Source organism: Trichosurus vulpecula, chromosome 5 (assembly GCF_011100635.1).
Source record: "Trichosurus vulpecula isolate mTriVul1 chromosome 5, mTriVul1.pri, whole genome shotgun sequence".
Taxonomy (NCBI): Eukaryota; Metazoa; Chordata; class Mammalia; order Diprotodontia; family Phalangeridae; genus Trichosurus; species Trichosurus vulpecula.
Genome location: NC_050577.1, coordinates 25,750,245 through 25,764,182, shown reverse-complemented (window position 1 = coordinate 25,764,182; position 13,938 = coordinate 25,750,245). Strand labels below are relative to the sequence as shown.

Here is a 13,938-nt window from a genome sequence, read left to right as displayed (position 1 = left end):
ATCATGAACCCCAAATGCACAGACCTATAAACATATATACATATGCATATATCTTTACACACATGCACAAACATGCACACACGCTCATGTCCACATACAAATATACCTCCCACTGTAAGGGAGACCATCAAACAGTCACTAGATTTCACGGTCAGCCTGGGGTATGCATTTTATGTTAATCACTTCAAATTGGGAACAATGGGGAATTTTTTGCTGGTTGATTCACAAAGTTAATCTGCCCTTTCAGAGTCTGGTAGAATGTTTCCTTAACCTTTGAAATCTTAAAATGAAAGAAAGTCTCAAGCAATAGAATCTTGTAGCCAATCAGAGAGGTGCGATAATCTCAGGATAATGCCAAGGCTCCTCCCAGCCTCAGTTTTGACTGTATTTGGTGGGGGAGAAGTAGTTTCTCTATTTTAGGAATTGATTGGAAGAGGGTGAAAAAGAAAGCAAATTTGGGAATTTGTTTGGGATTTAATAAGCCTTCATTTTGCAATGTAAACAGAATGGCAGCATCCCATTTTCAAAATAAAAGACAATGGAAGAGTCCAGGCCCAAAGTTGTCCTGCCTTTGTAATTGGCTTATTCTGCTGGGATACTTCTTGGGGGACACTTCTTGGGGGAATCCATTTTTGTTCCTTTAACCTTCTGTTCTATCACATTGAAAGAAAAGATAGAGGGTCCAGCCTGTGGGAATGTAGCTAGGTTGTGTCTGAAGAGCACCCGTGCCTCTGGATGGGCCAGAGCTCAAGTAAAATTCATGATATTTTAATGTTGCAGCAGGTATTCAGACTGAAAAGTAGAGGCAAGGATTTTTTTTTTTGTAAAAACAGACAAAATCAAGCAAAGAGAGAAAAGGTGGTCTGTGTGTTTGCTTATTGTTAATAGACTAAGGATCATGGTCCTTTCTGCTCTATGGACTCATGGGAGATGGGTTATTTCTTTCAGTTATATCTGTCAGCAGATGATATCATCATTCTCATCACCATCATTATTGGTTCTGATTCTTAGAGCCCATCCATAGGCAGACCCCCTCATCATCACGTTGGACCCTTTGAGAGTCCTGCCTCGTTTTAGGGCTTACAAAGCACCCCCGTATAATACCCTGTCCCATTCCATCTTTATCCTAGATGTGAGAGAGGCTAGACAGATGTTATCATGCATCAATTACCATTTATTTTAAATACATGAAATAACTGAGGCAGACCTCTACCTAAAGATTTTCCTCCCTATGGTAAATTTAGTTGTAATGGGGGCAGACTGGGAAGGAGGGGAACACCTGGATTCTACTGCTGGGAAAGTGGGTCCACACCATCATTGCTTTTGATTCCACCATGGCATGAGTTCACAGATCTGGCAGTATTACATGAGCAATCAGTCAATAAATATTTATTAAGTGCCTACTATGTGCCATGCACTGTGTTAAGTACTAGAATGGTCTGATCTGGTTAGATTTAGTTGTGTCAGAATAGAGGTGAGAGAAGGAGGGTTGTAGAGGAAGGCAGATGATCAGGAGAAGCGAATGATTGTAACAAAAGCATCAGGAAGTGTCATCCCATGTTCAGGCAAGTAAAGAGGGTGTTGAGAAACAAGAAACATACAAGAAAAGCTACTGAGATAGTTGGGCAGCTCAGTGGACTGAGAGCTAGGCCTAGAGTGAAGAAGACCTGAGTTTAAATTGGCTTCATATATTTGCTCGCTGCGTTACCCTGGGTAAATCTCTTAATCTCTGATTGCCTCAGTTTACTCATTTGTAAAATGGGGATAATAATGGCTCCATCTTCCCAATGTTGTGACAATCAAATGAGATAATGATTATGAAGTTCTTAGCACAGTGCCTGGCACAACGTAAGTACTATTAGGTTGTAGTAGTAGTATTAGTGGTGATGGTGGTAGTAGTAGTAGTAGTGGTAGTACTACTAATATTAGTGGTTGGGCAGCTAGGTGGCACAGTGAATGGAGTGCCAGGCCTGGAGTCAGGAAGATTCATCTTCCTAAGTTCAAATCTGGCCTCAGAAACTAGCTATGTGACCCTGGGTAAGTCACTTAATCCTGTCTGCCTCAGTTTACTCATCTGCAAAATGAACTGGAAAAGGAAATGGCAAACCACTCCAGGATCTTTGCTAAGAAAACTCCAAATGAGGTCATGAATAGTCAGACATGAATAGTCAGATAGCAGCAAGGGAGCAGTTTTATTGTTGCTGCTGCATTTGTCTTTGTTACTGAAAGTACTCCACCTCCCACGACGTCTGTACTTTGGGACACAGCCCTGGCAACCCTGAGTTACCTAGAGCTCTGTCAATCACCAAAGTTGTTCCAAGCATACTCAGCTGAGAAGTAACAGAACCAGATCTAGAACCAAGACTACCTGATTCATTCAGTGCTCTTTCCAAATTATCTTAGATGTTTGATTTCCCCTCTTGGCGAGTTCTCATCCATGGTCCTGTATTCTTGCAGGACCAGGTCTCATTCCTGCTGTTTCCTAGAAATCCACAGCGATGCCAATGGTGGTCATGCTACTGTTCAACCTCCTGAGGGTAACCTAGTGAAAATAGCACTGATTTTGGAGTCAAAAGACCTGGGTTCCAGTATTGGATGCTCCTTGAAGGCCGAGACTGTTCTGTTTTGTTATTTGTATCCCAACACCTAACACCAAAGCCTGACCCACAGGCACTTTATGAACAGCTGTTGAAGTAAATCTGGTCACCTAGTATTGGTATGTGCCCACACAACCATGCTGCTTGTGGGTTGGATTTTACAACATAATCTTTTGCCAACATTGGGCCTGAGAAATCAAAAAATGTCAGTAAATGATCAGCTGTTCCACAACACTTTAGGGGTTCTTCTTTGGACTTTTCTGAAGATTATTTACTAAAAATTCACCCAGCAACTCGGGGAGGTAGTGGCCTCCATAAAATTTTCCCTAGTATTGTTTGCATCTGGTCAGATTACAAATCTACCCAAAGTGTCCCTTCTCTGTGGTATTTCAGGGCTTCCACTTCTGAGTCTGGTCAAAACCAGTGAACGGCTGGCAGAACGTTGGAGTGGGAGGAGGGATACAAGGGTATTTCCTAACCTTCTCTGGCTGTTTAATTTGAGGTTTGGAGCTCAGATGTGTAAGTTCTGGACAAGGTTCACTCATTCTCTTCAGAAGCCACATCTGACTCACAGTTGTACAGCCTCTTAAATAAGTTGTGTTCTCAAGCAGGCCAACTGTGCTGAGATTCAAGACAGATTGAAGAGACTAGCTCTGGAGAGGAAGAATGCCACTCATTTGATTTTTCACAGTCTTAACAGGAGAGGCCAGTATTTGTGGTGGGCTCTGTCTTGATCATTTGGGCATTTAAAATGCGCTGAAGGAGAGCTGGCCATTTTGATGTTTTTTTTCCAAATATATGGACAGCTACGATATTACCCACTCAATACCTAACATGTCCATTTTAAAGGAGTGCTAGAGAATTCCTTAAATGTATATCCAGTGCCTACTGCATTCAAAGCATGTTGGACAAAGTGCCAGGCACAGAGGACTCAAAGAAACAGTCCCAGCCCGCAGGGAGTTTGCATGTTAGCCCCTAGGCTACTAGACATCTTCAATTCATCCAGTGATTATTAGATACCTGCTATGTGGAAGACTTTGTCCAGGTACCATGAACTCAAAGACATAAAACAAACAAACAAAAATACCTTTCCTTAAGGGGCTTACTGGTACTGGGAGATTGCCCCAGGTATGCAGAATAAGTACATAAGAGAGTAATAGAAAGTAAATTCAAGAGAGAGGTAACACTAACAACAGGTGAATCAGGAAAGGTCTCATGTAGGAGTTGGTACCTGAGCTGAGCTTTAGAGAAAGCTATTGAGTCTATGAGGCAGAGGGGAGCAGGGAAGGCATTCCAGAATAACCTCCAAAAATTCACAAAGGCAAATGATTGAATGTCATCTATGGGGACACCGTAAGCATTACAGAGCTTGTGTTGAGGGGCTGATATAATAAAGCTTGAAAGGTACGATAGGTGGGAGCCGTGGAGGTCTTTAGATGCCAGGCTAAGGAACTGCAGAAACAATAGGAAGATGTTGAAGATTTTTGAGTGGAGGGGTGACCTGGGGAGATCTTTTGTTTGTCTGTTTTGGTAAATCAGTTTGGCCATTATGTGGAGGACAGATTTGAGAGGGGAGAGAATAGAGAATTGGCTGCAATTCTGAGGCTATTACTATACTTCAGGCCAGGAACTGAAATATGTTAGAGATAATGATAATAGCGCCACCACCAACAACACTGTCATAGATAGTGTTTTAAGGTACTTTCAGTGCTTTACATAGATGACCTCATTCGATCCTCACAATGACCCTGGGAGCTATGTGCCATCAGTATCCCTTGTGTACAGATGAGGAAACCAAAGCTTAACAAGCCTGAGTGAGTTGCCTATACATCAAGTCAGTATTAGAAGTCAGGCTCTTGCGAGTCTGTATCAGCTCTCCATCCACTGTCCTGCCTAGCTGGCTTTTCCCTATGGGTACAAGGAGAAGGAGGTGAAGTAGAGATTTCTGGGGAAGATGGAATTGGCAAGACCTGACTATTGGCGACATGTTGGAGAGCAGGATGAGGGAAAGGAAAGGCAGCGAGGTGGAGATTGCTTATAAGGTTGAGAATCTGTTTGACTAAAGGGATGCTGATACCCAAGCTAATGAAGCTGCTCGAGCCCAGCAACACATGCATGTTCATGTTTTCTATAAGGCAAACTGACTGGATTGTTGTAGCATGAACTGAGTGGTCAATGATACAACATATCTGCCACCTATTAGTTCGCTGGAGGGAGAAAAACACAGACATAAACCACTTGGCATTAACTGTGTGCAAAGAGGTTCATTACCATTTACAAATGCCTTTCTCTTTTATTTGTGTTTTTTTTTTTTTAGGCAAACAGCCCTGCGAATCACTCAGCTTCCCATCTGTGTTTAAAGCTGTAATAATAGCAAAACTTTAAATTGGCATACAAGATTTAAAGCATTTTAGGAAAACATTGATTAAATCTGCCAATGGAATGAATACATTTGGCAAGTGACCTAATTAGCACCGAGCTGGTTCTTTCTCACTGCTCTGTTTCCCGCTAATTGCTGTTCAGCTGGCCTTCTCCCGACAAGGAAGGAAAAAAAAAAAACAAAGAAGGGGGGGCTGCTGAGAAAACAGTGACATTCAGTTTTAATTCATTTGAACTTGCTGCCAAGTTTAATTATGTAATTGAGAAACTGAGACCAAGAGGCCCCCCAGCCTTTTAGGTGGTGGCAGGAGAAAGTCAGCATCTTGTTCATGCTTGATGGCAGGTCCTTTTAGTTCTGAGCCAGAAAAACTTCCTAGTGGAGGGGGCTCCACTAAGCCCTCCCTCAGCAATTCAGGGACATGAGACCTCATTCATCCGAATTCCATTGTTGGCAGAAAGGAAAATCAACGTGGAATGAACAGCAGCAAGTGGCTTTATTTCTTAGTGAAAGGATAAATATTCTCCCGGGGAAGCTAAGAATCTTGTTTTGTTTTCCTCTGGTTATAATGTAGTGCTTGCTGTCTTGGGGAACTGGAGAATGTGGTTTTTATTTCTAGAGGTGAAGTATTTAAAGGATTGCCCATGAACTGAGCCTTCCTATTTGAATTTTCCACAGTAAATATTTACGAAGGACCCTCAGCTCCATGGCATAGTTTAAATCCAATGATTTCACTTTTCTTTACACATTTCCTGGTGGGCTCTTGGGGTCCCCGCTGTCTACAAAGCATAAATATGGAAAATGAGCAATACATGTAAGTAGCCTGGTGTCATGTCTCCCACATGGCCCATGCTGTGCTGTGACTTTAAAAAATAAAAAATCATTTTCTCTCTTATTGACTATGGGGCATCCCATAATTCTCCTCCTGCTTCTGGGATGTTAAGAAGGCTCAGGGAATGGAAGGTCCTCATGGTGGATTCGTTCTGTTTGGATTGGATTTCAGCCCTGGAGATCAGTGTAGAGATTTTGTAATATCCTGTGTACCATGTGGGGGTGGAAGGAAAGGAAAGGAGCCAGAGGGAGAAACCTGAATTGGAGGAAAGGCAGACAGTTCTGTAAAGTGGCCAGGAAAGAAAGCCCCTGCCTGGAGGGCCCTGGTGCTAGAACTTGAAGCCTTTATATACTTCTGTTCCACTGATGCTAACGAGTCAATTATCAATCAATCAGCGTGCAGTTATTGTGCCTCTGCCATGTACTGGAGATGAAAAAGAATGTGAATTGTGTCATACTCCCATGGAGTTCATAGTCTTTTGGGGGTTAGGGAGGAGAATAGAATACATATATACCGAAAATAAATAAGAATAAATATGGAGGGGAGTAGCATATTCTATGAGGCAGTGATTAAAAGGGAAATATTCCAGGCATGGGAGATGACCAGCACAAATGCATGGAGGTGGGAGGTGTGTGAGAAACAGAAGGGAAGAAGGAAACAAGCATTTTTAAGACCTTACTATGGGCCACATGCTAAGTGCTCTACAAATATGATATCATTTGGTCTTCAAGACAATCCTACAAGATGTGCTCTTTTATCACCATTGCAGAGTTGAAGAAGACAGAAATTAAGCGACATCCCCGGGGACACAACAAGTAAATGGCTGAGGCTAGATTTGAGCTCCAGAAGACTTCAGACCTGGTGCTCTACCCACTACACCACCTGCTTGCCAGTCCGGTTGGACTGTGCCATGATAGAAGGGGACCCAAACATAATGGGATTGGAACGCTATTTTGGGGCCAGGTTGAAAACGTTAATCCACAGAGAAATGCCCCTGAGGTATACTAGATAGCAGCTTTGACCTAAATGGATGAGGAAACTGAGTCACATTGAGGTGACACGCCATCTGCCCAAGCCTCACCTAGACAGTATATCTGGAATAGAATAGGTGAAAACTAGAATAAGATATTGAAAGCCAAGACTCCTTTTTAGGTGGCATCCCATAGTTCTTAGAATGGGAGACCTGTCTTCAAATCCTTCCTTGAATACTCACTAGCTCTGTAACCTTGGGCAATTAATTTAGCCCCTTTGGGACTTGGTTTTCTCATTTACAAAATGAAGGGTTGGACTAGATGATTCCCAAGGTCCCTTCAAGCTCCAAATCTCTGATCCTTATGAAGCCTGCGCCTGGAATTGCTTTTGTTGTTCTTGTTGCTGTTCAGTGATTTCAGTCGTGTCTCACTTTTTGTGACCCCATTTGGGGTTTCCTTGGCAGAGATACTGGAGTGGTTTGCTACTTCCTCCTGCAGCTCATTTTACAGATGAGGAAACTGAGGCAAACAGGGTTGAATGACTCATCCAGAGTCACACAGCTAGTATGTACTTGAGGCTAGATTTGAACTCAGATCTTCCTGACTCCAGGCATGGCACTCTATTCACCGTGCCACTTAGTTTTACGCCATTCTTTTCCCACAAAACAGTAAGGAATTTTCTGGGATTCCTTTCTGCCCACCTGGTGGACCTCAGTAGTTACCAGAACTAGCATGTAGTGCATTTTCCCCAGAACAGGCATCTCTATTTGTCCCACTCTGCTCATTCAGGCCATTTGTTCTTACCCTTGACCTTGCTGAGTGCTCCCCTCAGGAGGAAAATCCTTGGGAAAATCCATGGTGTTCCCAGTATTCCTCAGAGGGCAGTCTGTCTCCTTGAGCTCAAACACAAACTTTACCACTTTTCCAGAGAGGTTTCAGAGTGTGTTTTATAGCCTACTGCTGTGTAAGAAGTCCGTTTTGGAATAACATACTGGGAGGGAAGGAATAAAAGGAGAAAGGATCCAAAGGGAGAAAATTAAAAAGTTAATTAAGAGAAACAACTTGGTAATTGAATTCCTTTGCACTTTTCCATGGTTATTTTTGAGGGGGGTGGCGTGGGGTGGGGAGGACTCACAATACACAGCTTTTGAAATTGCTTCTGGGGCTAGATACGCATGTGCCAAATGAGAAGGATGGAAGCGAGGAGGAAAACATTTACTGACAGAAGACGAAAGGGATGGGCAATGAAGGTGGTGGGGATATTAAGTTGTGCCCTGCGATGCTTCAGGAATAGAATCCCTGTGGTGTTTTCCTTTTGAAATTTTCTTGGCTGTTGAGATTCCCTTCAGGCTGAGCCTTGGCCTGAGACTTGAAATGTAAATACTCGTATATAGTCAGATTCTGTCAGACTGACTATTTCTTTGAGGGGTGTGTGTGTGTGTGTGGATGTGTATGCATGGGCATGTGTACGTGGAGGGACAACAAGAGAACCTCCACGCTTCAGATTGCACACTAGCAGAAAATGATGCACATGAATGAGAAGAAAACAAAATGATGGCCTAATGATTTCACTTATTAACAGCTCCAATTAGAAGACACTTGATGGGGCAGAGACAGAGATGTCTTCTGTGACATCAACATGGTGGTGCTCACAATACTAAGAACTTTCCTCTGACAGTCATGGGCTCCTGGGCATTGTTCTGGCTGGGTTAATGCATCTCCCTGCCTGGTTTCCCAGCCTGTTCGAGAAGCTTTCATGACTCTGTTGCCTCTAGAATAAAATGTCAAACTCTTCTTCTTGCCATTTAAAGACCTTAACAATGTCTCCAGCCTTGTTTCCCATTCTTTCTGTCACATTCCAAGCCAACTGGTCTTCTTGCTTTTCCCTGTGTAAAATATCTCATTCCCAATCTCCATGCTTTTGTCCAGGTTGTCCCCCCTGCATGCAATACCCTCCTTCCTCACCCCTTCCTCTTGGAATTGCTATCACCCTTCAAGGCTCCCATCATGGGGCACCTTCTTCCTGAGGCACTTCTAGATCTGCCTAGGTGTCAATTCTCCCTTCACTGACATTACTGTGCATTGACTTTGCACATATTTAGTATTTCCTTCTCTGTGTATAGCAAGTCAGTGTAGGGTAGCTCAGAGAAAGAGCCAAAGTCAGAAAGACCTGCCTCTGATACACACTGACTATATCACTCTTGAGGTGCTTAACGTCTTGGTGCTCAAGACAACTTGCTAAAACTCTAAGTTTCAGAGAAGGTGCCACGTGTACTGGTAGAGAGAGTTTCCTTACCTGGGAGTTCCCTATACCAATGAAATCACAGGCCCTAGGCCTACCACTCTTATCTTTATACACCTTGGTTTTTTTTTTTTTTTCCCCTGGCAGAACACACACATCCCAATATCAGGGACTATTTCAGTTTGTCTTTGCATTTCCAATGCCTGGCATATAGAAAGCATTTAAAGTATTTTTCCCAGAATTGAAGTGAATAACCTGGCCTTCCTAACAAAACAGATGTTGTGAGTGCTGAGGGAGAGGGCTGAAGTGAGTCTGGCAAGGTCAAGTAATTTTCTGGCTTATTATTGAAATTAAAGTAAATGAGCTAGTTCATTTGGGAACTCAATCTGCTGGAAAACCCCAGGCCAAAGGGAGCAACCTCTGGAAATAAGAGATGATTTTCTTTCTGTTGAAATCCTCTGAAATGGCTTTCCTGAAGCAGGTACTTGCAGTGACAGAGAAGGAGTAAGGACCGTTGATGACAGAACATTCTTGTACCACACTGGCCTTCCAGAGAAATGCGGAGATGACAGCTGAGTAGGATGTCATTAGCTCTTATCCAAGGAGAGTTTGGCTTGAGGCTGCTCGAGAGCACCCACTAACAATGGCTTTTGTGTTTCCACAGGTTATGGCTTTGTAGATTTTGACAGTCCCGCTGCAGCACAGAAAGCGGTAGCATCTCTCAAGGCCAATGGCGTACAGGCACAGATGGCCAAGGTAAGCCAGATGCGTTCGGATCAGTGGCTTGCCTTTTGTGATGACATGGTCATGAGATGATTCCAAGCTGGGTTAATGATTTCCTGATGTTACCTCCTTCTGGAGGGTGATGGGAATGATAATTGTTGGCTTGGAAAAGTTGGGCTTACTTGGTTTGTACTTTGAGTTCATCAGCAATTTTGCAAAGCACGTCCGAGGCCTTGTTAAGTTCTGTTATACTTGTTGAGTTATGTCTCTTTTTCATCCGTGTTAAGGACTTCCAATAGCAAATGGCATCTGGCTTGAGGAGCAATCGGATGTCTCGATTTGCCTGCTGGGCTTTGGATAACAGCATTCTCCTTTGCGTGCTTTGGAAAGCTTATCGCAGTGTGTTCAAGTGGGTCTGCTCCATGCAGGGAAATGAACTACCTCTAAACTTGTTCTTTGAGCCTGATTTTGATATTAGCTTGGAATTTGTGGAGGGATTCTTCCTGAGTTTACGAGTCTGGCATTACCCTTGTCTACTTTGAGAGGACCTCCATGATGCTCTTGGGAGCTATTGGTCAGCTCTTAATTTAGGAACAAGGGACCTGGACTCTGCTACCTAAAGCTTCCTTTATTTCAGAAAAGAAAATTACCTCTCTAGGCAGAGAACAATTTATAGCATATGTGGGGTTTATGGAAAATAGCTTTAGAATTCTGATATCTTGTATATAGATACATGAACATATTTCATTTGGATTTCTGTCTTTTTGGGTATGGAAGTACAGTCCTTTATCCAGAATTGAGAACTTCTCAACTAAAAGAAGGAATGAAGAAGGGCCATGATCTCTGTCTAACACTCATACCATATTTGGGTTTTTAAGTGTGCCTGTGTGAGTTTTTGTAAAGGTGCATATGATTAGCCTTGAAGTCTTTCCTGACTTTTCACTAATGATCCTCAGTAGGGAAGGGAAAGAAGTTTCCTGTCATGGAGATATAAATTGCTATTTCCTCCGTCCATTTGGCCAGGGTGTGTAAGCAAATGGTTCCTCGTTTCAGTTAGAAGCCAGATGTTCAATTCCAGCTGTCGCCCTCCCCTTTTCCCTCCTAACCCCATCAACCAGCTCCCAGCAGTCTGGTATAGCTCGTGATCGTTGACTTTCAAACACTGATCACCACTCATTTTTTTTCTTTTTTTTGCCTAAGTTGTCAAGATGGAAGAGGGAGAAAGTTAGTTGCTATTTAAGGCATTTAAAATGATTTCAGACTGTTTAGTAATCAATTTTAAACACCTCTTTGACTGTAGCATTAAAGAATGTTGAAGTCATGTCCAAATTAGGCCAGATGGCTTTAGGTCTTCTCAAGAACTCAGTCCCAGGCAGTTAATGAGTTTGAAGAACAAGTAGGTGAAGAAAGGCTAAGGGTTAACAAGTGGGGATTCAGAAGCAACCTTATTAAGAAGATTCATCTCACATCTGAAGATATGTGAGAGGGCACTTAAATTGTGATACATTTAATTTAATAAATGAAAAGAATAAATGGAAGTAACTAATCTCAAAGGTATGGTGAAAGTAGTTATAGAAATGCCTAACAAATGCCCATGTAGAGTTTTACTGAACTGTTTTTCTTAAGAGAGAGGGCTCGTGTGCATGAGTGTGGAGGTTTATCGAGAAGGATTGGATATCAAACAGAAGGTATCAAGTAAACTTATGATTAAAAAAGAAAGAAAACAGAAGACAACTTTAATTCTGGGAACACCTGTGTACTTTGAGTAACATTATGATGCCAAACACCCAAGACTGGGTAACAGTTAGATGTCAAAAGTTTTGGACATAAAAAGTATTATATCATTAATTTCTCAAAAATGAGACCTGGAATTTCCACCTTCTCTGATTAATCCAATGTCTGGTGTCAGTGGTGCAGTACAAACTCCTGCCACTGTGGTATCCCTCTACACAAATCTCACTTGTGGTAGGAAGATGTGGAGGCTGCCTGTTTAATTCCATTCAGTGAGCACTTATTAAACAGCTACTATACTCCAAATCCTGTGTTAGGTACTGTGGATGCCAAAAACAGATCGAAGTCAGTTCTGCCATCAAGAAGCTTATATTCTACCAGGCTACAGAGGGAGGTAAATGCAAAATATCTATGAAATAATTTTGCTGGGGGAAGATAAGGAGAAGCAGAAACAGCTGGGGAAAACAGAAAAGGCCGCTTGGAGAAGGGAGCATTGGATGAGAAGTAACAGTTCCAAGTATTGATCCGTACACCACTTCCCACTCACCTCTCATTGCCTGTGCGCCTATGTTCTGCATAGTCAGAGTGCTGTTAAAAATGAAAATCTTTTAAACAACATATGCAGTGATGAGCAATTTCAGGTAGTATTTTTGGCTCTCATCCCATGCCATATTTATACAATAAGCAAATACTCATTGGAGTGTTTAAAGACATTTCATTTCTGGAATTACTCGAAAGTTACTACCTTGCCTGGTGTGATATGTAGAATAAATTTGCCATCTCTTTCATTCTTTCTAATCTTGAAGCATGCAAAGGAGGTTGAGACACGCATCTGCCTCCTAGAATGGTTCAGTTGTTAATGACTGTAATTCAACAGCTGAGAAGAAATATGTGTGTACATACATACATACACATATATATGTATATATGTGTATGTACATGTGTTTTAGATGGCATAAATATATTATATATAAAACAATATATACAAAGATTTTAAGTATATACAATAAATATAGATGAAGGGCAACATGCATTTATTAATTGCCTTCTATTTATCAGGCACTGTGCTAAGATCTCATTTTACTTTCACAAATACCCTGGGAGGTAGGTGCTGTTCTTATCCCCATTTTACAATTAAGGAAATTGAGGCAGACAGAAGTTAGTTGACTTGCTCAGGGTCACGTGACTAGTCAGTTGTTGAACAAGATTTGAATTTGGGTTTTCCTGACTCCAGGCCTAGGGGACTACCTAGTGTAACACCTTGCTGCCTACACACACACACACACATATACTTGTATACACATATGTGAATATATATAGATAGGTATGTATATGTATGTATGTGCATGCCTGTATATGTACATATTTATGTAATATTTTCCTACATGACTTAAAAATAAATATATTTTAAAATCATAGCTGATGTGCCCCAGATGTCATTTGAAGCATCTAAAAAGTCGCTAAGGAGAGTCACCATTTTGTGTAACTTTGCTCTTCTATGGCTAACAATGAAGGGGATTATAAAATAAGAAGAACACCCAAAGGAAACCCTAGTTGGTGGTAAGAGGCATCATAAATATTCATTAACAGAGAACGACAATTTTTAAGGCATTTGCTTCTCTTTAAAGGGCAGGAGGGATTCCACAGATGTGGCTAATTGAGGAGTTTTCCTATGTCTCAGTGCTTTCATATCCAAGTTTGGGGCTGGATATTGTTAATCATTATTAATGTACTAATTACCTTGTTGCATAATAGGAAGTAGTCTTTCTTCAACAACTGCTTTGAAGTGTCGTTGAAAGAACAATCACTTTGGAGTCCAGGCACCAAAGCTTTCTTGCCATAGAGACACAGTCCAGGGTCCTGGGGAAAAGGTCTTGTGCAAATCTTGTCTCTGTTTTCTTCTTTATACAATGGAAAGGAACATCTTTTGCCTCCACTTCACATTCTAGGAATGGTTGAGGAGGTGTTCAATGATATTCAGGCCGTTCTCTGTGGATGTTGGCCGATGAGTTTATCAAGGGATTGATATCACATCAATATAACAAGAGTAGTTACGGCTTAAAAAAAGCACCTACTGTGAGCAAAGCTCTGTGCTAGGTGCGTGCTAGGAATAGAAGAAGCAAAATCAAATAGCCTCTGACTTCAATGAGCTTAAAATCTGCTGAGGGGAAGAGGGAAAGAAGGACACAAGATAGACACACATAAATGAATGCAAAGTAATGTGTTAACTTCAGAAATACAGGGGTAGTTGATAGACAATTGCCCTTGAAACAAGCAGGAACTGAGTTTGTATCCCACTTCTGACACATACTGTGTGATCTTGGGCAGAGACTTAACTTCTCATTTCTCTGGGCAGCACTGTAAGAGATAAGTTGAAGAGAAGGCACTAACCTTCACTGGAAGAAGGATATTTCTCATTTGGGACTTCCTTATGCCAGGGAAATTACCATTCCATTTCCCAGCAC

At 41.8% G+C, this 13,938-nt stretch overlaps 1 protein-coding gene across 7 annotated transcripts in view; it reads left to right on the top strand.

Moving 5' to 3' along the window:
* The window catches only part of RBMS3 (RNA binding motif single stranded interacting protein 3), a 758,966-nt gene that overhangs the window by 290,590 nt on the left and 454,438 nt on the right, over positions 1-13,938 (top strand). For all 7 annotated transcript variants that reach the window (XM_036759106.1, XM_036759112.1, XM_036759109.1 and 4 more), the window contains exon 4: positions 9,684-9,775. In XM_036759106.1, the coding sequence (XP_036615001.1) occupies positions 9,684-9,775 (92 nt within the window). The remainder of the gene's footprint in view (positions 1-9,683; positions 9,776-13,938) is intronic.